Source organism: Odontesthes bonariensis, chromosome 6, assembly GCF_027942865.1.
Source record: "Odontesthes bonariensis isolate fOdoBon6 chromosome 6, fOdoBon6.hap1, whole genome shotgun sequence".
Lineage (NCBI taxonomy): Eukaryota > Metazoa > Chordata > Actinopteri > Atheriniformes > Atherinopsidae > Odontesthes > Odontesthes bonariensis.
Window position 1 is genome coordinate 27,081,037 of NC_134511.1, and position 26,055 is coordinate 27,107,091.

Here is a 26,055-nt window from a genome sequence, read left to right on the forward strand (position 1 = left end):
TTTCAAATGTATGATGCTGAATGATAGTGCCTCAGGACAATCAGCTGCCATACACACATTAGTGTCTCTGGGCAGCAGAGGAGACTGTTTTCCTCATAGGATATAGGATTTTGAAGATACGTGTTTGTTGCCAAATCTGTAGTTCATATGGCCATTCATCACTTTCTTTTTTCTTTCTTTTGGAAAATTTTGAAATTTAGATAAAGTCCCTGGAAAAAAGTCTTTTGTGTTTCTGGTTCATTTTTTTCAATGTTTTGTCTCAGAGTTATACCTCTTTTCTCAAAAACATAGCTTAAATCAATACACCATTGTCAGTGCCATAAAATCTTTAGACTGAAACCACTTCATCCTGTAATGCTCTAAATGAATCTGGATCCATAGAAATATAAGAAACACCTTGTTTCTTGAGTGATGTTGATAAATTCATGCATTTAAAACACAATCCTTTCACAGTTGAATGAGCTGTTGGTGATCTAGCTCTCACAGTAGAAGAGAAGTCTACAATAATGTGATTACACCCTGGCCAGCTACCAGCTATTTGTTTGGTGTTGTTTTCTCTTGCTGCTAACTGAAAAGAATAGCTTCCAAATAGCTTCGAGCTCAAGATTGACAGGGGAAAGAAGATGATAATTGGGATACTGTGGAAGAAAGATAATCTGGAGTGGGGGATATAAGCAAAAAGGGGATAAGCATGCCATGTTGATTTGCGGTCTCAGTTTTCTCATCGTTTGAAGCAGAGAGTGGAAATCTTTTAGCCAATTCCATTATTGTTGGCCTTTTGAAACCTGCCTGGAACTTTGCTATGGTGGGAACTATGCAGTGCATTCTGAACTCTGGGATGTCTAGTTCAAGGTTGCTGCATTTTATTGTTCATTCTTTCACCAGGCTTCTTTCTTTTCTCCTCCTTAGTTTGAGCTCAGTTCTTCTGAGGTCAGGAGATGACTTCTGTTAAGACCTGTTCTCCTCTTTAAGGCGTTTCTTTGTGCTGCAGTGGCATGGGAAACTCCTGTGAGTGACTCAGTCTGGCGTCCTCCAAAGCCTTACTCAGTTCTTTTAATGTGATTTATGCAGTTTCATCACCTTTCAATTGAGGAAAGGCTTGTGCAGAGACCCATTTTAATTTTTAAAGGTATGCTCCTATTCCAATAACAAGCTTGGCAAGCAAGGACAAAGGGAGCTAGCAGATAGATACAATGAGTTAATTATAATATGCAGATCATTGGATCTGGTCTGTAATAAAATTCATAGATTGGCGGCTGTGGTTCAGGGAGAAGAGCAGTCATTGTTCAATTGGAAGGTCAGCACTTTAGTTTAGCCAGTAGGATATCAGAAAAGGTTAGGTTTTTGGGTTTAGTATCACACTAAATGATTTTTAAAGGGATAGTTCGCCTCTTTTGACATGAAGCTGTATGACATCCCATACTAACAATATCATTTATGAACATTTTCTTACCCCCTGCTGCGTACTCTGAGCCGAGTTCCAACCTTGTTTTTTCATTGAAAAAAGTAGTCCAGCTAGTTGGCCGGGGCTCGTCTCAATCTCGTCTGTTTGCAGTTTAGTTGGCATTTCTGTTCTCAGCTGAACTGCATTTTAGTTGTTAGACTTAGAAGCTCACCCAACTTTTAACAATGTATCCACATAATATTTATGTTCAAGCAGAAAAGTAGCACACTTAATCCCACCACCTCATCTAATGAGCACTTTAAGTGTTGACACCAAGCTTACAACTCCTACAATGATAAGGTTATGACATTCAAAAATAACCTTGGGCATTGATCCCTCAAATAGCCTTTTTTGGGTTTGTTGTAATAATTCATCTACAATTTGAAAAAATGCCTCTCCTGCATTTTCTTGGTAAGCAGGGTGACATATTCTGCTTTCATGATTGATTGTTTCAATAGCACTGACAGAGATGACACAAGTTCTGTGATCGTTATCAAGGAGTGCTCAGTGTGGACACACAAAAATGGTCGAGGACTGTTCCAAGCACTCTATTGGCTGTTCAACCCCAAAACTATATTTTTGGGAGCAATTGAAAAAAATACTGCAGGAGAAATTGGTGAACAAAGTATAGTTGCTTATTTTGGAAAAAAAAAAAAAATTTCCACAATATTACTATAAATTCAAATGTCCCTTTAGATTCTGGTGCTAAAACTCTTTGTCCAGCATATGGACATTTCTGATGCTCACCAAGGGTTATAACTTACATTTTTCAGTATTGTGACATCCAGAAATAGTTGCTATTGTCCCCTTTTAACTATATAGCTAGAGGTAAGTAAAAAATGTTTTGAAATCTATTTCATGATCACCAGACACTGTTTTGCTGACCTTACTTCATTTTCCTAATCTCCTTCTATACTGTCTTTTCTCTGTTTTCTTTTTCTATCTCTCCTGCAAAACAGCAGAGCCACTCACGCCAGTCTCCAGGGATTCATCTTGCTGTATGTACACACTGTAACACATTCGGTATATGACATGGTTTGTGTCAGGATTTATGTTGTCTAGAAGTGTGAACACATAAATCTGCAGCACAAGCAAAAGCTCTTACTGTTATGCCAAGAACACATTGTGTCCCATCTTAATTCATAGTGACAATGACATGTGTCAGTGCTTTACTAGCAGGCTGGTCAGGTGCCATTACCACTGAAGCCGTGATGTAAAGCTACCAGAAAAGTTTTTACAATTGACTCGCTAATGGGATCATTCATAAATATGACACACATTCAAATATATTCATTGCATTTTAATGTTTTTTTGTCAACATAAAGAATGAATAAAGAAAGCACAAATAAAGTTTTACTCTGAAGCTGAAGTTCTATAAAATAAACTTGTATCTGATGTGATTCTCAGTGAACCGGTTACCATTCTCCCTTCTCCTTCAGTCTGTTCCTGATACCAGCCCTATGAAGCGCTCAGCCTCCACTGTGGCACCACAGCGATCTCATCAGGTCAACCTAAGGGACCACACCTTGGAGAAACCCCGTCAAGAGCGAACACACCACCATCACCGCTGCCACCACCGCAGAGACCGAGACAGAGATAACAATCGAGACAAAGAAAAAAGGCAGAAGTCTTTGGATGCACCTCTGTGTAGTCATCCCGCCAGTTCTGCTGGTCAGTCAGCCATTAAATACACACTTTGTTGAGATCAGAGTATATAAAGAAGTGTGGTATCCTGAAGTCCGCAGCAGATGGACTCATGTCCATCAAATCGTGAAAAACCTTAACAGAAATAAGGTTATTAGATAAAGTCAATTGTTTGCTAGAAGTTAAAGTTTTTTTTAGTAAGATAAGATAATGCTGTGAGCTCCGAAACCGAACACTTCTAATCCTACTGAGCTCATTGACCATACAACATAAAATACACTGTAGTGTATCTTATGTCTAGCTAGCAGTCAGTAGTGGCTTTATGGATGGCAGTGTTGACTGATTAGTACATAAATGTGGTGCAAACTGAAATATCTGAAGAATATAGTACAGGTCTGGCATTGGGACTAATTCTGACATGGCCACTCACGCCAGTCTCCAGGGAAATCCTCTTCCATCGGCTGGTTTTCTGGTATTTATTATATATATTTTCTGCAGCTTCTTCTTCAAAGGAGTCCAGACATCCTTTATCCATATTTACTAGATTGTATTAGTTGTCTTATGATTTTTTTGGTCAGAACACAAAACTCAAGACCTTTGAGGGTTGCATGTGTTACACCGAATTGGCATTTTAAACACGTTCTTGTTTTAATGCATTTTTCTACCGCTCTGTCATTCCAAGACCAGAGTAGCTGATCATGGATCACTCGATTAGCAAATCAGTGTGATAATGCGATCACAAGTTCTCTTCCACAAAGACACAAATAACAATGTGTTCACCACCATGAATGAAAACAAAACACTTTTTAACCAAATAGTAAATTCTTCCTTTGTGTTCACCAGTTAACATATTTATAACCATTACACACTCCCCATCAACACAAATGTCGTCCTCGACATTGAATAATTAGGGCAGTGCTATTACTAGTAGGGCATATAATGTCACTCTACACAGTTCATACATGGGCATTTGGCCTACTCAAAGTCATTGCATTTCCAATGCAAGGTGTGTGCTGAATCACAACTGCTTCAACAGTCCATTATGAATGTGTCCACACTCTTCTCTTCATAAAGTCACACATTTATGTGTACTTATGGCATGTTCCGTTTGGAAAACAGTCCATTAAATGTCTATAATCATCCATACAAGAACACAGGGTGATAGGTGGATCTCTGTACAGCATCTGGCCACAAGGGCCCTGGTTGATAGGGTCCATTGTGTTGTACAGGGCCACACCTGTATGTGAAACTGGTTGGGAGTCCTAGATTATAACAAGCGGGATTACCAAGATCATCATAGGTGAACCGCTTTGGGGGTCATCGTTCTCTCCTTGGTCGATCTTGTAATTGTTCATCATCACTGTGACTTTCACATGGAGGGAGTGACATGGCTGGCAGTTCAGGGCCGTCTCCAAGAGTCTCTAGCTCCTCGGGTGCCTCATCTCTGACTGGTAAATCAATCCTGCGTCGGTCCTCCTCCAGCTGAAGCACTTTGTCATGTTCCTGTCCCTGTTCGTTATGTGCTCCATTAGAGCCTGTGTGCTGATCAGTGGGTTCCTCATCATCACGTGTCTTTGGGACGTCACATGTCTGATTCTGGGGAGGATGTGAAGATGGGGAATAGAACCATTCATCCTCTGAGTCCTCATCACTGTCATTATTTTGTTGGTTTATGACTTCCTCTTCATTTGTCTGTTTTGAAGTTTCTCTCTGTGGTCTGGCAACTTTTAGAGGGACTTCAAGGGGTAAATGGTCGCATGGAAGCAACAGATTACGATGCAGAATTCTGCTGTCTCTTCCTTTCCCCTGTTCAGGTACTACTTCATACACTGGAGCATCCTTATTTACTCGCCGGACAACCTTATGGATCGTATCCTCCCAATGGCTGCGCAGCTTGCCAGTTCCTCCTCTTGGGGTCAAGTTTCTAACCAACACACGGTCTCCTGCTTCCAACTCTGAGCTCTTTATTTTTCGATCATGGTTTCTTTTGCCTCGCTCAGCTGACTTTTGCGCATTTTTCCTTGTTATTTCATAAGCTTCTTGCATCCCTTCACGCCATTTTCGCATGTACTCTCGATGATCAGAGGTGCCGGTTTCTGGTGTCAACCGGAAAAGTATGTCGACAGGTAGTCTTGGGGTCCTCCCAAAGAGAAGGTAAAAGGGAGAGAAGCCGGTAACTTCACATCTTGTACAGTTGTACGAAAAGATTAACCTGTTCAATGAGTCTTTCCAGTTCGATTTCTCCTTCTCTGTAAGAGTTCTTAGCATCTGGATGAGTGTACGGTTGAAGCGCTCAACCTGTCCATTACCTTGGGGGTGGTACGGCGTTGTCCGCGAGCCCAACACTCCAGAGGTCTTTTTTAGTTGTGCCAGGAGCTGGTTTTGGAATTCACCACCTTGATCATGGTGAATACGTTGAGGGAACCCAAATCTCAATGCATAATCATTAAAAAGTTTATCTGCCACTGTTTTTGCTGATTTGGATGTAGTAGCATAGGCTTGGGCGAATCTAGAGAAATGATCAATGACTACTAATATATACTCGTACCCGCCTGAACACTTGTCAACATGTAAGAAATCAATGGACACTAACTCAAAAGGCTGGGTTGTGACAATATTAGTTAGGGGCGCCCTAGTCTCTCGGGTGGGTTTCTTTTGTTTCAAACATGAACAACTGTGAGCCACATAGTGTTCAATGTCCTGCTGCATGTAAGGCCAAAAGAAGCGTTCCCTTACCAGTGAGGTGGTCCTGTCAACTCCTTGGTGCCCCATATTATCATGCAGCTCCTTCAGAATAGTTGCTTTGTACTTGTCAGGCAGAACAAGTTGTGTTCGTGTTGCTGTCTTTCGACGCAGGACACCATCATCATCTAAGGAGAGTTTTTCCCATTCACTTATTAGCCTTTTACTCCGTGTAGTGAATAATTTCAGCTGTTTGCTGTCGGGCTTCTTGTTTAAATGACAACACTCGATAACTGGACCGATAGTCTTGTCTTCTTTCTGAGCTTGACAAATCTCTGCCATCAAGACAGGCTGATGCTCTGGTTTACTCATTTCATTTCCCTGAACAGACAGAGCCATGGACCACACTGCGTTAGAATCTGGTTCCTCTACTGACTGTACGACTGCTTGTACTGAACGAGAGGACATTTCCTCAGTACAGTGTTTCATCATGGTGTCCAGATCCACTGGCAGCCTTGAGAGAACATCGGCATCAGTGTTTTCTTTTCCGGGCCGATATCGAATGGTGAGGTGAAAATCCGCCAATTCAGCGACCCACCGGCATCCAGTTGCATTTAGTTTTGCTGTGGATAAGACATAAGTGAGCGGATTATTATCCGTATACACAGTGCAAGATGACCCTATTAAATAGTCTCTGAATTTTTCGCACACCGCCCATTTAAGGGCGAGGAACTCCAATTTTCCAGAGTGGAAATGGTAGTTTTTCTCAGACTCAGTGAGGGTTCGAGACGCATATGCTATGACACGCATTTTTCCTTCCTGTTCCTGATACAAAACTGCTCCTAGGCCCAGGTTGGAAGCGTCTGTATGTAGAACAAAAGGTTTGTTAAAGTCGGGGAAGGCAAGGATTGGTGGCTCCACAAGATAATCCAAGAGTTCTTCCAGCAAGCGCTGATGTTTCTCTGTCCATAGAATGGGCTGGTTGGACGGCACACCGTTTTGTTTTCTTTTGTTTTGTCTTGTTCTTGTGCCACGCTTGTCATTTTTTTCTAAATCAGTAGGTGTTCTCATGAGGTCATAAAGAGGTGCAGCGATCCGGGAAAAATCTCGGATATACTGACGATAATAACTCAAGAGACCCATGACGGCTCTTAGTTGTCCCACAGTGGCCGGTCGCTTGTTTTTTAAGGCTCTGACAGCTATCGTATCTGTAGGGTCGATTTTACTGCCCTCTGATGAAATAACCCGCCCAAGATAGCGAACCTCTCGTTTGAAGATCTCACACTTGGCTGGTTTTAACTTTATGCCATGCGTTTTTAATCGCCTCAGTACAGTTCTGACGTGTTCCACGTGGCTTACAAATGACTTACTGAACACTAATACGTCATCAAGATAAGGAATGCAAATTTCATCCCTGAGCCCATCCAGAGTTTCTTCCATGCATCTCTGGAAGGCAGCTGGTGCATTCATTAGACCAAACGGTATTCGGATCCATTCGTATAGGCCCCAGGGAGTCACAAAAGCAGTGAGTGGCTGACTTTCCTCTGCCATGTACCCCTGATGGTAAGCTTTTCCCTGGTCTAACAGTGAAAACCATGAATTACCTCCCAGGCCGTCCATGATGTCCTGCACCCTGGGGATGGGCTGACGATTTGGTACAGTCCTCCGGTTCAGCTCACGGTAATCGATGCACAGGCGTAGGCTTCCATCTTTTTTGCGGACACACACGACTGGGGAAGCATAAGCTGAAGAGGATTTGCGCACCCAACCTTGTGTGATGAGGTCATGAAGATAGTTCTTTACCTCTTGGTATAGTGGTTTTGGGACAGAGAGGTAAGTTTTGGCCACAGGTTCAGTGTCTTTCAGTGAAATGGAAAGCCGCAGGTTCTCAATGGAGCCAATGTCCTCATCAGAACTGGAAAAGGAGTCTGACTCTTCTCTTAACATTTGTTTAACTATTTCCTTTTCAGCAGAACTAAGATGGTTCAAGTCAACTGGAGGATCCCATTTAGTCCCAGAGGTTTGTTTTTTTTCTACTCCCATATTATTTACAGTTACTGTAGGAGTGGCACAGGGCCGTTCAAACACTGTTGCTGGGTAAACTGCTTGAACTGGCTGTACTGTCCCAACAACTGTTCTGCCAGTGAGCACTATGTCATGATCTGTTGGGTTTTGCACATCCACAATTATGAATGGTTTCTCCCCTTTCCTCAGATTTACAAGAGTGTCAGTGAATTCTAGGCCCTCTGACCACTGCGGATTGATACTAGGCTCAAATATCAGTGTTGTCTCTTCTTGCAAAGGTGGTGTCACAATACGGCACTCCACTTTTACAGATGTATGTTTGGGGACATGCACATGTTCTCTGGTCATTTTCACAACATACTCCAGTGATCGCTGTTCAGCGGCAACTCTCTCGACAAACACCTCAGCATCCTCCATTTCAAAATCAGAGACAGCTGCTTGGACAGTTTTAATGAGCTGCTGTTTATCGGTGGTTTCATTCTGCTGTAGCTCTGTATCAACAATAAGTCCAACAACATTTGAGCCGATAATAGGCCGAGCAAGACTGTTACCTTTAATCACTAAGGTGGGAACAGCAACTTCTTTTGTGGGGGCTCCTGCATCTGCAGCTAATCTAAATGCAACCTCTATCCACCCTATGTATGGCATGTCTTCACCATTAGCTGCAATGAGGTTTAGAGTGTCAGTAGTTTCAATAATTTCAGAAATATGTCTCAGTCTTACATGTGGCAAGTGATCTGTTTTCCATTGTTCGCTAACTACAGTCACTTGCGACCCAGAGTCCCACAAAGCTCTAACCTGCTGGTCTTGAATATGACAGTCAATCAGATATTTTTGTCCAACTAATGGAGCAACTTTGAGTTGTCTTTTCTTTTGTGGTTTGGCTCGGACTGTATTACATGAACTTCTTGAACACTGATTCCTGTGAACAACCCAGTGCTCGTGCTGACATGCTTTGGAACAATATAACACACTTTTACATACCGCACATTGTCTGAGCCTCACTTTTATCCCACGTGCGCCACAGTGTGCACAGAGTTGGGGAACTGATGCTGACGGGGTCACTCCCTGCCCCGCTGGGGTAACCCTTGCCCGTTTAAAGCTCCGCCTCTGTAGTGAGCTGACCTTCCCATTCTGCAACCGGCTGAGAAGTGTTCGCTGCTGCCACACCTAAAGCAGTGAGTGCAGACTTCCAAATTTTCCTGTTGGCAGCCATAGCATCTCCTCCTCTGCCGAGATGTAGCTGTTGCAAATGAGCGCTGGTTGCCATACCTTGGGTTGAGTGGAGGGTGACCATGTTGTGCCGCAGGGACTTGAGAGTAGCCATATTCTGCAGCAAGGACCTGAGGATAGCTGTGTTGTACTGCAGGGCTTTGAGGGTATCTGTGTTGCATGACATGGGGTTGAAAATAACCTTGTTGTGCTGCAGGGGCTGGGGCCAGTGCCAGTGGTGGGTCATGGTAGGCTGATGCTAACTGGGGTGACGTGCAATCTGGTCCTGATGGTCGGTTTTGGTGCTGCTGCTGTTGGTAAGAGGACTGTTGCATAGACTCTTTAATAGAAGACACTTCAGCTTTAAGGTCTTTAAGGAGGGTCATGTAATAAGCATAAGCCTGAGGCTGGCATTCTGTGGAACAGTCTGGTGGCCGGGACCTTATGTCCACTTTCCCCACGTGCAGTTTCAACATCATGTAGTGGGTGTAACTGAGAAGGTCTGCTTTCTTTTGGTGCACAGGCTTGAGTGTCAGTCTCATTTTGCTCCTCATTAAGTGGCTCATTTATGTGGTCAGTCGCTACCTCAGCCTGGAGGTCAGCTATTTTGTCTCTGAGGTAGAGGAACGTCGACATTCCCAAATCCTCAAGTTTCTGTAACTCTTCACTTTGTAGATGATTACTTATCATTAAGATGAGTGATGTTCTGTTCTTTCCTGCCACATGCTCCAATTCTGACCCAGCAATGAGGAGAAAGTCACACAGTTCTTTTAAGCTTTCTACTGGCAATGTGCACAAAAGTCCTATTATTTCCAACTGCAAAGTCTCTACTCCAGTTGACTCCATTTTCCTTGCAGCAACAACTTAGTGTCTTACAGCTGCGGTAACTTGTGTGCTTAAACTTGGCAGAAGCGCTCCTGGTACACTGGGTTACCTCAGATTGCTTTGTTTAATGTTGAAGACACTTGGACCGCCACAGTATTGTCCACTAGATGTTGTCTATCTGGGTAAGTTGAAGGGGACTGAATGGGGACGTCTGTTCTTGGGAGAAGAGTTGGATGTTGCCTCACTCAATCCCAGCAGTGCCTCCAGAAAATGTTACACCTCCCCTTTCTTCAAAAGGGGAATAGTGAAGAACAGACACAAGACACGAGGTTACTGTCGTCACGTCCAGTGTTGTAATGAACGAGCAGCAGCAACACGTTTCCCCTTCGCTAACTCAGACATAATCAAATGAGACTCAATCAGCAGGTAAGACTCTCAAAACAAACTTTGAAGAAATCACTCTGAATGTAAACAATGTATAATAAAGAATAAACAAAATAATATTCAAGAATTGGCATTTTAAACACGTTCTTGTTTTAATGCATTTTTCTACCGCTCTGTCATTCCAAGACCAGAGTAGCTGATCATGGATCACTCGATTAGCAAATCAGTGTGATAATGCGATCACAAGTTCTCTTCCACAAAGACACAAATAACAATGTGTTCACCACCATGAATGAAAACAAAACACTTTTTAACCAAATAGTAAATTCTTCCTTTGTGTTCACCAGTTAACATATTTATAACCATTACACATGCAGCAAAGGACCCCAAGCCACGACTTAAACCAGGAGTTTGAGTCCTCCTGCAACAGGACTTTCAGCCTCTGTATATAGGGTACCTGCTAACCTATGCCCCAAGGGCTGGACTATACAGTAGCTCTAATTGGAAATTTAAAGCTTATCCTTCCAGCTAAGCTGCTTTTCATACAGTACATTTTCAGTAGGGTAAATTGGACGGCAGTGTATGTTTAGCTTAAAGCGTTAATACTTTAATATTACCCACTTTATTTTACAAGCAAAGCTAAACTTGGATGATCATCAAGTATGATTGTTACTTACGTTATTGCATCATGTCTACGATTACATCTGATAGAAATTTGAAATATTTAAGATTACCTTCATTTGCATGGTAAATTGTTTGTGATAACTTGGTCAGCTTAGAAAATGTCAAATAAATGTTACTTGGAACTGATTAATCCATTTTTAAAATTGTAGAAGCATCATTTTTAAAAGCTATTTCAACATGCAACTGCAGGCAAATTGCACAATGTTGCTTTATCATGGTTTACTGGGTTGCTTGAACAGAATATTGAACACTGATCCAATATACTCTTGTTAATGCTTTTGGTAACCTGTGGCTTTCTTCAGCCCTAATGAAACACCATCTGTCACCTGCAATCTTTTCTTTCTCCGCAGTAGCACCAAGAGAGCCAGCATCTGACCCAGATGCTTCCAGAGAACGAGCTCCCCGCAAAAGAGGCCGCTCCCATGAGAGGAAACATCATCACTCCTCTGCAGACAAGCAGCGTTTCTACTCTTGTGACCGCTACTGTTGCCGGGAATACTGCTATACCAAATCTGCCACCGCCAGCTGTACTGTCTCTCCTAGTGAGGGGCAGGAAACCAGCAACATGCAGGTGGGAAGGCACAGGCATGTAGAACAGGATCAGGTGATACACGTTCACATAAAAGGGATGAGTCCATGCACATCAAAATCAAAACTTAAGATTTATTTAGAGTTTTCTAGGACCTGCTGATTGATTGGGCCTCATTCACCAATTTCTTCTTAAGAATCATCTTTAAATCTTGTTCTTAAGAAAACTCGTCAGATGTGTGAACGTGTTCTTAGACCAAGACATTGTTCATATCTTTGCCCTTAGATTGATAAATGTCAATGTTTTCGTAAACTGAAAGGATGTGCCCACTATCCCAACTTTGCATTGGTAAACACCTGAAAATGCCCATAAAAGGGCATGAGACTGAAGGGCCATCTGCAAACACATTCCGCATTCTTTTAAGATGCCTATTATATAGTGAGCTAGATTGGGGAGTTACTCACTGTGCATGTATCCGAGTGAACAAAACCTCCTGGTGAGTCTGAGGGTTGGTAAGTGGTGATATTAACCAGGTGGCCAGGGCATATCCTCAATCTCCTAACAAAACAAATAATAGAAAAACACCATTCTTGAAAATTTTAATTCTTGAAATATATGTATCAATGAGCCATGCATCATCAGCTGCTCCTTATCCAAGGCGCATGCCAGCTGTTCTGTTATGGCGTGATCTTTGTGCCACCAGGTTGAGCACGCAGTGACACTGATTTGAGGACACAGATCTATCTGAAGGAACAATAATTTTAGGCGTGTGCGTATGAATCTCACACACGCTCGCTCATAGGTGCTCGGACACGCGCTCAACTCTGACAAACTGCTCGCTCGAATGGCACTCTGCTCGCGGCTCTGTCTCTGCGCTCGCAACTTTGTTAGTTATATATAAATGAGCCACGCCACCAGCCAATCACAGACTGGTAGTTTTCACAGACTGGTATTTGTGTGATAAATGATAAAAAAATAAGGATGAAGAATTGTAGTAATCATGTTAAAACTGGTGTAGTTGGGTGCTAGTTAGTTAGCCTACTGATTACTGTTGTAGGGTGTCACAAATATTTTAGAGAAAGAAACCTAACATCAACTTTTTTTATTTGTTTCTCTTTATATTCTTTTATGTATTTTTAATGTTTCTTCCAATCCCTGCTGCAATGCTTTTATTTTATGTAAATAATTGTTTTGTACTAGCCTGGCTGACGCGTCCACAATCTAGATGAAATGGTGGTCTGGGAACTAGGTGTGCATTTTCTCGTATTTGAGGCGTGGTTTACGAATGCCTAGAGCCGTTTATTGGGCGCTACGAATGTCTATCAAATGACGTCAGGTATTTCCCATGCTGCTTTGCGCGCAATTCATAGCCAATTGTATCACTTATACCAGATGACGACAGAAATTCGACGAGGAAGAAGAAAAAAATGGAAAATAAAAGTAAACTTGCGCTCTAAGCTACTTAAATTGACAACAAAGTAGGCCTATATGCTATATTCTACATGAATTTTTATGTTGTAGAGTTGTGAATTTATTTTATCAATGGAGAAATTGAGCAGCCTTGCTTTGTTGTCTACAGTAGTAGCTCAAACCTCATCTTACTTTGAAGCTCCCAGCTCCCAGAAGTGACGTCAACGTAGCTTTAGCAGCAGAAAAGCTATCAGGCTTGTGTTGATGATAATAATAAACTCCTGGACTATGTACAAACTTCCAAATGCATCGTTTTGTGAGTACAGACCATATTTGTACTACTGTAGAAGTTTGGTTTCATGACATGTGATTTTAGCGTCATGTTGAATTAACACTCTACAAGCTTCGGTGTAGCGCATAGACGTCGTCATCGTCTTGCTGCCCCCCCCCCCCCCCCCCCCCCCCCCCCGTTCTGTGATTGGTTCCCAAACTCTGGCAAAAATAAGGGCGGTGGTTTCCAGGCTGACTTTGCAGTGAGAATGAAATCGAACGCAAAGCAGCATGGGAATTCCCAGGCTAGTTTTGTACATGAAATGTGCTACAAATAAATTTGATTTGATCAAAATCTAAAACGGTAGAAAAATAAAACTGCACCAGCTTAGGAAATTAAATGTTTGAAGTATTGAAGTGGTTGTTTTTACCTAGTAAGTTATGAACTATAGCAGCTGACCCATAGTGGGTTTTTAAACTTTAAACTGATCAATTGTGTTATTGGTTTAATCTGTAATGGTTACTGGTTTGACAAAAAAATATAACATCTAGTTTAATTCCTTTAGGGTGATGGTAGAAGTTCAATTGAGTCTGCACTGCAGACTCTGCAGTGATTGGCTGGTGGCGTGGCTCATTTACATACAACTAACAGAGTTGCGAGCAGAGAGATAGAGCCGAGCGCGAGCAGAGTGAGCCTTTCGAGCGAGCAGTTTGTCAGAGTTGAGCGCGTGTCCGAGCACCTATGAGCGAGCGTGTGTGAGATTCATACGCACACGCTTAAAATTATTGTTCCTTCAGATAGATCTGTGCCCTCAAATCAGTGTCACTGCGCGCTCAACCTGGTGGCACAAAGATCACGCCATATTCTGTAAGATAAAGGAGTTTTTTGCTCCTCCTGGGAAGTGGGGAGAACACATTCATTAGGAGGTTCTGGGAGCTGCAAATGCATTGGACATTTATGGAGTGATATTGATTGCGGTTGAGGTATGGGAATGAGTTTATTGCACCGATGGTGTTCATCATCTCTTGCTCGATCCCCCCGGGTGGGGATTGAGCAAGAGAATTCAATCTCTTCAGCTGTATTTGGAAACTTTATGTATTGTGTGGCCAGTTGATTTATTGCAGGCACGACTCACAAGACAGTTCAGCTGATGGACAGCTGTGATATGCCCACGCCGAATTCCAGCTCCCACTGAAAATGTTCCAGGAGCCAAAAATTAAGAAAATTTGCATGTGCTTGTCAGCACCCAAATGTGCACAAGAGTATCCTTGAGTGTTTGTTGTGATGAGAAAACATTAGTGAATGCCAGTCTTCTTCAAAAGTGTGCAAGTAGGACTTCAGAACAAATTCATACTTTTGGTGAATGAGGCCCAGCAAAGGTTAAGGCCTCTAGTTTCATGACAAATTAAAAATACACTCACGTCCAATGTAATGAGTCCCATCTGTCACGGCTATGAAATGCCGATTCACAAAGGGTGGAACCCAAAAGCAGATTGACACCGAGATATGGAAGGAAACAGTTTATTAATAGAAGTAAGTTGTAAGGTGAAGCCACAGTGAATCCAGTCTGTGATTATGTCTAAGAACAGAGGAAGTAGTTAGATTGGTCCAGGAGTATTCAATAATGAATGATCTGTTGCTCAGTGAGCGCTTACTATGGTTCCAGGAGGGGTCCAGCGAAGGAAGAGGTACCTACAGCAATACAGGCAGGTACAAAAGCAGGAAAATGGTATTTTTGCAGGTTCTCAGTCCAGACACAGAGACTGGATCAGCAGGGACATCCAAGACCACAGGAGAAGCAAAGCTGAACTGATAACACAAAGAGAGGCACAGTTAAACATGGAATGCTTTCTTTTTAATTTAATAAGGAAAGGAAGGAGAGAGGAGAAGCCAAAAAAAAAAACCAAAAAACACAGTGGAACACTGGTCAAACAGTAAGAACATTCAGGCAAAGACTGGAGCTCCTTAAGAAGCCAACTCTAAACGAGCACACATGAGCAGCAGGTGTGCTGGCAGGGACAGTCCAGACTCCGCCCCAGACTTCCTGGACACCTGCTCGGCCCCGCCTGAAACTCACAACCAAACACCAAAGCCATGACATGACACCATCCTAATACAAAGCCCCTTACAAACTTATACCCATCCATCCATCCTTTTTTGTATACCCGCTTAATCCAGGGCTGGAGCCTATCCCAGCGGTCATCGGGCGAGAGGCGGGGTACACCCTGGGCAGTTGGCCAGTTCATCACAGGGCCACACAGAGACAAACGAGACAAACAACCACACACACACACTCACACTCACTCTTACGGGACAATTTTAGAGACACTAATGAACCTAACATGCATGTTTTTGGACAGTGAGAGGAAGCCGGAGTACCCGGAGAGAACCCACACATACATAGGGAGAACATGCAAACTCCACACAGAAAAGCCCCCGGGTGGGGATCGAACCCTCTTGCTGTGAGTGCTAACCATCACACCACGTGCAGCCCCAGACCTTCATAAGTATATATATATGAACCGACTGTTCAATATGCTTGAACATGTAGAAAAGTGATATGTTCATCTCTTTCAATCTTATGCTATGTTTTATACAACCACTGCTTACTCAACATCCAAAAATGAATTGTTATGGTGGTTACGTGTTGTGAGAAAATTATGCGTTTAAACTAGTTAGATTTAGTCATTATTTATTATTTTACATGTACATGACATCAGGTTATCACCTCTCTTAAGTTAATCACCTTTTCGGTAATTTAAATCTATGTATATTTACTGATTTTGAGTTGGGATAATTCACTGAAAATATCTTAGCTGTCTTTTAAAGTGCACAGTCACAGTTAAAGTAACTTTATAGTCATAAATGTATAGTGAAAGACACTATTAAAGATAGTTAACTATTGAGATAGTTGAATAATCAAAGATGCTGCTTTTGAATTCAACATTTTTATCAGTGTTTATGACAGTTAACCTGTTTGCAAAAACAGCCCAATAGCCAAGCAAAGTGAGCCAAGCTTGTATTTAGTATGTTATTTTATCAAATTAGCACAAGGTGGTTTTAAATAAACCTGAAAAGGTTTCTTTTAAAGGTTTTAAAACCTGAAATGTGGATTAAGATAGATTGTCCTGACAAGATTGCTTAGAGCAGTCTGGAAAAGTATTCCAAACTTAGTTGCATTATGTAAACCTTAATCATAAGTATATACCTTAATCACGCTATTACATCCTATCAGAGTTTTGCAGCATTTGTGACACACAGTCCTGCTTTGCAAAACGGGCCCTGTGCTCCAGCACAGTCAGCGCAGAACCATGTGTCTGAGTGAAAAAATAAGGCACACATTTGGACTACGGCTGAAACCTGAGTAATGCTCCATGTTTTAAGGGATATTTATAGGTAATATTAATTTGCATGGCTATAATATGATAATGGCACAGGGAGGGCAAAATGAGGACACGAGTCATAAATCAAACAGTAACATATAGGAATGGAATTATTGAAGAAGGTTGAGCTGGAGAATAATACTTGAAAGTTGACCGGACAAAAATATGTATCTATGAAATAAAATAATTATTTTCAGAAGGTTATTTTCCAAACTTGATGATCAGAAAGAGTGAAATCAGCTATTGACATCATAGGGACTTATGAAAAACGTTTTTTTGGCATTTCCTGGGAGAAAATATTTTTAAGGGAAGTCTGTTTAAGTTAGAGAAGTTTAAGAGTGAAACAAAAGGTAGTATTTCATTTTAAGGCACTTCCACATCAGCTCCACATTTGTCACTGTTTTTCAACAGCTTTTGCACTTTTGCTTTTAGTTTACTGCCATGAAACTAGAGGCCACAGTTTTCCAGAGACAGTCTATGTCCATACGGGAAAAAAATCATGATCTCTTTCTGTTGTTGAATGTTACATATCAGGACAATAAAAAAAACATCTGGTCCTTACCAAGTGTTGAAATTAGGTAAATTCGACCTCAGACGAACAACACAAGGCATATGACCGTGTATCATTTTTCATTTGTCAAAAACTAAGCCAAAATATCTAAACGATGTGTGACAAAACAAAGTCCTCTTAAAGTAAATAAAAGGGTTAAGTAGCAGCCAGGTGCTGCTAATTAAATGCACTTGATTGACCACCTTTATAAAAGCACAAGCTATTGGTCTAGAAAAGACAGCAATCAGCAATGATCCTAAATAAGTAACTGTGTACACAGTGAGAAAGTAGGGCACAGTGAGAAAGATTACTCAGAAATGGAAAACTTTCAAGGCAGTTGCCAATCTTCCAAAGAAACACACATCTCACCAAGGTTACTGCAAGATCAGACCTTGCAAAACTCAGAGAAAATTAAAAAAACCCAAAGAGCTACTCATCAGAGTCCAAAGCATTAGGAATGTTAAAGGACGATTAGAATTAGAAAATTGAAGAAAAAAAAACTGAACAAATATGACTTGTTTGAAATGGTTCCCAGAGAGAAGCCTATTTTCTTTTGAAAACAAATCTACAACAGATGGGCAAAGAAAAGAATAAAGGCACTGCAATGACCCAGTTTAACTTCAGTGCTTAACATGACCGAATTGCTGGCAATACCTTCATAAATGTCTACAAATATCAATAAATTGATGCAATGATGTAAAGAAGAGCGGGCCAAAATTCCTCAACCAACAATATGATAGACTGATCATGCCATGTAGAAAATAAATTATTGCTGGTAAAAGTGGTTCTACAAGCAATTTAATCATGGAGTGTGCTTAGTTTTTTTGACACTATTTCTGCGTTTCTGGTCAGTCTTTGTGAAACACAAAATGACACAGTGTAATATGCCATATGTGCTGTTGTCCATCTGAGGTTGCTAATTTAGCTAATTATACAACCTGATGCGGACCAAGTTATAGTTTATGAGGATGCCGAATACGTTGAACCTTACAAGTGAAAGAGGGTCTGATTAGTTTTGCACATGACTATTTCTCAGAGGTGAGCTACATTACATGCTCTGCCAGTCATTAAGATGATAGGCAGAGTAGTGCATTCTTCGACAAGTGTTGAGCAGTTTGTTATGAGGAAGCAGTCTCTGCTGAAGCATTAACAGGATTTCGGCATGCTCTAAACACTAATTTATCTTCTGTCCGTACAGCCTCTCATGGCTTTTCACTTCTTTTCCCACTTCCTGTTGTCATGATTTCATCTCTCCCATTACCTTTCCATTTGTTTTTTTCTTTTGTTCTGTCTTCTCTATGCTCTCTGTCAATATTTTTTTTCTTTGTCATATTTTGTATCCCATCACATACGACATTTTGATGTTTTTTCTTTGTTATCCTTTCTGCCGTTTTCCCCTTCCCCATTTCCTTTTCTTCTCTTACATATTTTAATCATCATTCTATTATTTCAAATTGCCTGTTCAATTTTCATCTAGGGCAGTGGTTGGGTTAAAGTGGCACTGAGCTCCACTTCTATCACACCAACCCGTGGACGTCGGCAACTCCCACAGACCCCCCTCACCCCACGGCCCGGGGTAGCATACAAGACTGCAAACTCCTCTCCAGTGCACTTTGTGTCTAGCCAGGCGTCCCTGAGTCCCAGCCAACTGAGCCGTGGCCTGTCAGAGCACAACATCCTCCGTCACAGTGGTTCCCGCCACATCCCCTGCCTCGTCACTTGCATCAGCTCTGAGCCCTTTCTGGGCCAGGGCCATGGCAAGGCTCTAAGCAGATCCTACAGCAGCCTCCGGGACCAGCTCGATGTCTTCCAGGATGTAGCATCACTGTCCCCTAGCCACAGTGCTGGACACTCATCTCGGACCACACTGCCTCACATGATGGGAGCCCTACTTCCAACTCTTGGTGTAGACCTTGGTGTGCCTAATGGGTATCACTTCAGTTTTGGGGATAGCACCAGCCCAAGCTCTGGCGTCAGAGCACTGAGGTACAGGAGGTAGAGAAGGATGAATGGTGCTAGCATGGCTTTAAACCAACCTTTTTAATGCATTTTTGAGGAATTGTGATGAGTTTTATCATCTTCTTTGAAGACTTTAGTTTACATTATCACTGTATGTTTAAAGCTGTTTTTTTAATCCTAACTTTGAAAGTTAAAGTTGGGAGCAACCTTAACTCTGAAGAGGAAAAATGGAGAGTGAAAATGCTTTAATTGGATAATATTTGAATGCAAACGAAAAAGATCCACTTTATCAAAGAGCTCAAAAGAGCAGACGTTTTGCCAATATGAGATGTCTTACCAGGGCTGTTCTTGATTTGCTTTGACTTCAGTGTTTGTTGGCACCACCATATTGACGCTCAAACAATTTTACATTATAGACAGTTTATTATCATCGTAATCCAATTTTTTTATGTAATACAGATAACACAGCTATTGTGTGTCATTAATAAATCCAGTATGTATTTCAGTCTTTTTAACTAGCAAACAAATGCTGATGTATTTTGCTGTTTCACTCCAGAGTGAGAAATTTTTTATTCACATAATGGGTCTTGTGCCACACAAGCTACCTTTTTCCATCTATGAGGACCTGTGGTTCTGGTCTGTTCATCTAACTTTTTGGCATATATTAATTTATAAAATCTTAGAGCTGTATTATGGTAAATGGATTGTAGTTATATAGAGCTTTTCTAGTTTAGTTGATCACTCAAAGTGCTTTTACACTACAAGCCAGATTTACTCATTCACACACTCATACAGCATGTCAATACAATGTTACAGGCTACAGAGTGCTTTTTTTTTCTATCACACATATTCACACACCAATGGATGCATCAGTAGGCCACATGAGGTTCAGTGTCTTGGCCAAGGACACTTCAACATATAGTCTCGAGAAGCCGGGAGTCAAACCACTGACCTTTCGATTGGCAAACAACTGTTCTGATTCCTGAGCTACAGCCACCCCTATGTTATATAATTTCTCTGCTATTTGGAAGCAATGCAACACAAAATTTTCCTTGAGCAAAAAGTTGCCAAATTCCACATTCAGCGAGCGCAGAATGAGTGTCCATTAGAAATGGAGTCTTGAAAACGGACCAAACATAGATTAGAATCAATTCTATGTGTTTGCCACCACCTTTACCAAATGTCTATTTCCTCCATGTAAATCATGAATATTTACGAGTACAGCTTTTCAGGGACACATTGCAAGAGTTTTTTTTTTAAGCATTGAAAACTCATCTAAAACTATCTACAGAATTCAAAGAAATAATCATTATGGATATAGGTGAGATAGAGAGTATATACTGTATTACAGAGATATCTCTAGTGGGTAGTATGCTAACAAGAAAGTACCAGCCCGTATCCTGTTATACTGTACCATTTTTTTTACACAAGAAGACAAAAGTTACCCCACAGTCTTGTCTGCTCTTGGACCAAAATAAGTGGTGGGTGGGGGGGTGGGGTGTAGTACTGCTACCAAGAGTGTTTATTTCTTTTGTACGGTGTGATTTCAAATCTCTTATCAATTGTGTTGAAGGGCTCATAGTCACTGAATGAAAAACTAAACATCAATGGCTCTTGACCGGCAAACGCTTGAAATACATCTGCTTTATTACACACCTTTAACAACTGATCTCACCCTAAACATGTTGCAGTGCCAGGACTGAAGGCCTACTTCCAGTTGTTGCTGGAAATAGTTTAGCTTATCAGGACATATTCATCTAGGTAGGTTGTTGGATAAGCTTTACTCACAATTTGCAATGTCAGACGAGCTATGCAGATGTCCATGTACTGTAAAAATGAGAGAAAGTCAGAGAAAGAAAAGAAAGAAATCTTGAGCATTAGCTGCATGCTAAAACGTAATACATTTCTAAGTTTGCAGAACTGTTTCCTACTCTGTCTCTACATTTGAGTTAGTATTAAAAACAAATATGTGTACATCATAATACAGCACATTTTAATATAAGTGATTTTGGTACCTCAGGCTATTCAACAGTCATCCCATCTTCTAGAGACAAATACTCTTTGTTTTACACCGGATTGGACATCAAGGCATCACTTCTAGCTATTTTTTCAATTCTATAAACTGAAGTATATCAGGTGAAATAATGTGGCATGTCACAAGGTGAGAATTGCTTTCCAGTCAACCAACTAAAGAAACTGTATTTGAAACCTCAATAGCAAGCTACTGCTGTGCCCTGTACACACAGTAGTGGAAGAGGCAATTTTGTTACAATAACATGAAAATACATACAGAAAGCATCGTACTTGAGATGAGTCTCTCTTTCAGATGGTAACTTCTTTATGTTGTTATTACAGCCAAAAGCGCAACACTGAATGCATTAAAAAAGTTATTTCATGCAAGGTAATTTGCAGCAGAAGGACTGAAGTATGGTGGTTTCAACAGAAAGTGGTGCACTGTTAGTCATTGGAACAAGACAGAAACCAGTTAGTAGTTCAGTGAAATGGTTGTTTGAATTGGTAGAAAACCTCAGACATTCTGACACTGTCCAAATAGCTGTGTTGTTTTTAGTTTACAACTCTACCATTCCATAGTGATGCCTAATGCTTTCTGACATTCCATCAGTGTCAGTTGAACAATCTGTCAGACAGACAGCAAATATTATTTAGTCAAAAAATATTGGCTGCTAGCTGTTAGAGAGAAGTAATGCATGTTAATGTAAATATAGATAGCTAACTGGTTAATTTAGTATCAAATTTCCTCGGAGATATTTTATTTTCATTGTGTGTATTATTTGTATTACATAAAAAACAGAGGTGTGTTTTTTTATTTGAACTGCTTACAGTTTGCCATTGTTTCAGGTATAATGTTTCTTAAATACTTCTTTGCAATGTTTTAAGACAAAAGTGCCTATCCTTTTAGATATACTATAGGGAAAAAAATGCAACATCAACTATTTTCTAATGCATCCACTCCAGTAGATATCTGATTCATTCTGTTTGTTGCCTTGCTGGAAAAAATATTTTACAGAAAGCCTTACCCTCAAGCAGTGTCTATACCTACAGCACGCTTGAAAAATAGGAATGAAAGAATTACATTAAAATCGATTATTTTTGTTGTTTTTGTAATCAATTAAATCAATATTATGAGCATTTAATTCTGCACAAAACGATTTATCATAATGTGAGTAAAATAGTGTGCATGTTTAAATCATACATCTGACTAACTACCTGTACTTTTTGTAAGGTGTAGTCGTAACAAGCTCCTGTTTAGTTCAAAATTAGGAGTGTGTGCTGATCAGCTTAACTCTGATGTGGACAGGGTTTGGAGAGGTAGGAGTGGCTAAAGAACATTTCAAAGGATGGTTCTCCACGGGTGTGTGAGAGAGAGAGAGAAAGCGAATTACCAGTGAGTACTGGTTGTTGGATATATGTTGCTTTCCATGATTTGATTTGTTACCACAGCACTTTGTCCTCTTAGAGAAAACTGTCAAAAAATCTATGTGGTAATGTTATGCCAAGACAGATACAGTTCTGCATTTTAAAAGCAGAATTATTACAGTGACCTGGTTCATTTATTTTGAATATCACACATTATTTTGTGTGTTTATTTTTGTTTTTAAATTCAGAACTGTTAGCATGTATTGGTGTTTACAGTTAACGTAAATTAGGATACAGAGAGACTAACTTCTCACCTGTATTAGCAGAACTCAAACAACAGTGCAACAGCATTTTTGGCTGTGTTCCAGTTCTCATATTTTATGCTGCATGTTCATTTTAGGAGTATTTAGCTGAAAGTGAGATGCATAGAATATGAAGGGAAGAATATGCGTTTGTACTAAGAGCATGTGTTCAGTCACAGTAACACAATAACAAATCTTGTGCGCCAGAATGTAGTCTGTCAACATTGTAGTTTTGTATGCCATGCCAAGTTAAATGTCACTTTGTTTTATTAAAATTTCTGATTTACGTTTACCTTTTTGTTCAAATGATGCAGAAAGGCACCATAACCTTGAACACATCTTTGAGTATTTCTGACATTTTCATTATACTTTGACCACCATTTGCTGTGCACAAATGCTAATGTATCTGGTATAGGCTAATACTTGTCAATAAGCCTACTGAAATCTGCATGTTGGACAGTACTGGGACACAGCTAAAATGACTACAAACATATCTGAATGAAGGAGCAAGGAGTTTTGGGTGAGCTTGTTGAAACACATACTGTCAAACGGGGAAAACTGATTAATTTAGAACACATGTATCCTACTGTAAAAACAGGAGGTGAGGCAGATTGCAGTAATCTTTTAGTGTGGGTTTGACTGTATCCATTTTGATACAGGAACCAGATTTTTATGTTCCTGCTGACTCACACGTGCCCCACTGCCTCATCGATCTCTGCTCCCAATCTAAAGAAGATCATTTTCTAGCTGTCAGATTTCGAGAAGTATATTTTAACATGTACCTGACACGGGACCCTGGAGAACTGTCTGTTGAAGCCTGGAACTGTACTCTGCTCTGAACCAGATACTGTACATAGGCTGATTTACATATTCAAAGTAATTGTCATATGCAACTTTATTGAAGGATGATCGTGTGAAATTTGCCGTCTTCTCCATCATGGCAATCTGCAACACGAGAAAACCTGTGCTGCAGCAAAGGAATGTGAAGATTTTTAGAAGAACTGTCCCGTCAGCAGCTGGTAGGAGAAATCCAGAGGCCAAGAAGTGAGGACTATGCAACAAGACAAGCCCATTCCTTTATCTGTTGTGTAGCTTCCAAAGTTGGTCTCCTCTGATTTAGACTTCAGCATGATTGTGACCAAATGTTTTAGAACATGCCATGAAAAAAGACATGCAAACAAAAAAAAAACTTGAAATGCATATAGGCACAATATGTAAACAAAAAACAGAATATTTATATTACAGCAACTTTCTACATATATTTGCATGAATAACATTTATCCACTTCATCTATGTCAATAGGAAATCTCCTGGCTCAAAGTTGGAGGAAGTGTTCTGTTTGAACAATAAACACTGACCAATTTCTTTTAGATAGATACACAATTTGAACATTTTTATATCACTGTAGAAAAATGCATCTGAATACCTTTTAATTCTATGTGACCCCTGTATTGTATCAAAGGAAATGTAACTGCCCAAGTTGGACTATACAGCCAAAATACTTTAAATGCTATCCAATCTCTTTATTTCTACATACCTTTAAGGGAGTAGATGTGGCTTTCTTCTTTAGAAACAATAATGTTTGCATGCTCTAACCCTGTATGTGCATGTAAATACTTTTTGATACCATTTGATTTTTGGTTGTTGATTTTTAATATTTACTGTGGGGTTTATTTAAAAAATTAATTTCTATTAAAAACAGTATTTAACATTGTTGATAGTTCAACCCCATGCAGCAGAGCTAGAACATTACTTTATTTGGGTCTAGGGATTCAGTGAAATGTTCTTTTCCCAGATTTTATGTTTCTTGGTCAGACTTTGAATTCTGCAATTGTTTCTACATTGAACATTTTGTATGAAGCAAAGTTCCTTAAAATAAAAAAAAATAATTAAATGAAACTGTCTCTCATTACATCTTTCATATTGGGTAAATGTTCACTCAGCAGTCTTTTTAAATTAAATTATTTAAGTGTCTAATCTTCAGGACATCTCTTACGTAGACAGTCATGGTTCTTTTGTCAAACATTCACTGTCTATGTATATTGTCATTTTTAGCAGGCATATTAGCTGCAGTAGCTTTTGCTTTATAATGTGCATACTGAAAATGCACTCATGACATAACAGCACTGCAGACATTTCTGGCATTATTAGGCACTTCTGCTGAGCTTGTGTTGCTGAAGTTTAATCTTATGTGTACCCTCCTTTAAATTCTGTTTTGGACTTCTGATAAGAAATTGTCATGTTTAGCTGCTATACACATTAATGTGATCATCTCTCTAAATAAACATAACTGAAGACTATCATTTAAATCCTGAAATTAATACTTCCTACTTTACTAAGAATAAAGTTTGTACTACAGTGGATATTTGCTTTTGAACTCTAAGCTTTCTTTAAGAACAAGCTATACTTAAAGGCGGGGTAGGGGATCTTTTTCTGGAACATTTTTTTTACATATTGCTTGAAATACTCTTCACACCCCCATTGCAACCAATTAATTAAAAGTTTTGACACAAATATGAAAAGTTTTAGTGGCCTCTAGAACGTATAATCTAGGAAAAACAGTCTCCAATCATTGTGAACGGACCGTTCACAATGATTGGATTCTGATGCCGTCTATCAAACTGCAATCTGCTCCTCCCTCCCCCTCCCCCTCCTTCCCCCTCCTTCCCCCTGTGCGCGTACCCTGCTCCGTGAACGAAGCTTGGCAGGAAGCTAAACTAGAGCCAGCTTGGCTAGCACCTAGCATTATTAAACGTATAGTTAGCATATACTAAATACTAAATACGGCAACGATCAATGCTTGCTGTCAGAACAGCGCTCGTGCACCTTGGTGCTCGTGCGCGTTCATGTACTCTAGAGGCGTGCCTTCGGGGGAAAGTGAAGAAAAGGGTTGGGACTTTTTACCTGTGTATTTTCAAAATGCAGCTTCGCTGGACTCAAAATCCAGGATCTCCTACCCTACCTTGAAGCCTGATTTCTAGTCGGTGACGCAAGACGCAACGCAAGACGCAACGCAAGCCATGCGCGGTTGCAAGCCCCCCCTTGCGTGCTTGCGTGTGTCACCTCAATTTTCTAAACTTCACGCAAGACACAAGCGCAAGCCACTGGCTGTGTTCGAAACCGCCTACTACTACATACTTGAAAACGGCATACTCATCGATCTTACAGTATGCAGAGCGTTTACACACAGTGCACTTCACTCCTGCCCGAGCCGAAATCAGCCGGCCTGAAAAGCTGATTTCTTTTAAGCTATAAACTCTGTAAATATATAACTTTAGCAACATTTGAAACATTTTCAGGCGAGAAAGTAGTCGTTTAGACCCCCAAGGTGTTGAAAATCTGACAAAATACCGGCTATTTACAAGAAGAAGAA

General features: G+C 40.5%; 1 protein-coding gene across 10 annotated transcripts in view; it reads left to right on the forward strand.

The window, feature by feature from the left end:
* The window catches only part of cacna1ba (calcium channel, voltage-dependent, N type, alpha 1B subunit, a), a 184,394-nt gene extending 164,483 nt beyond the window's left edge, over positions 1-19,911 (forward strand). For 7 of the 10 annotated variants that reach the window (XM_075468182.1, XM_075468188.1, XM_075468184.1 and 4 more), the window contains 4 exons: positions 2,404-2,442; positions 2,884-3,115; positions 11,251-11,471; positions 18,521-19,911. In XM_075468182.1, coding sequence (XP_075324297.1) covers positions 2,404-2,442; positions 2,884-3,115; positions 11,251-11,471; positions 18,521-19,042 — 1,014 coding nt within the window. In that variant the 3' untranslated portion in view covers positions 19,043-19,911. The remainder of the gene's footprint in view (positions 1-2,403; positions 2,443-2,883; positions 3,116-11,250; positions 11,472-18,520) is intronic. The other 3 variants (XM_075468181.1, XM_075468180.1, XM_075468187.1) reach the window with 3 other exon arrangements.
* Positions 19,912-26,055: the final 6,144 nt, after the last annotated feature.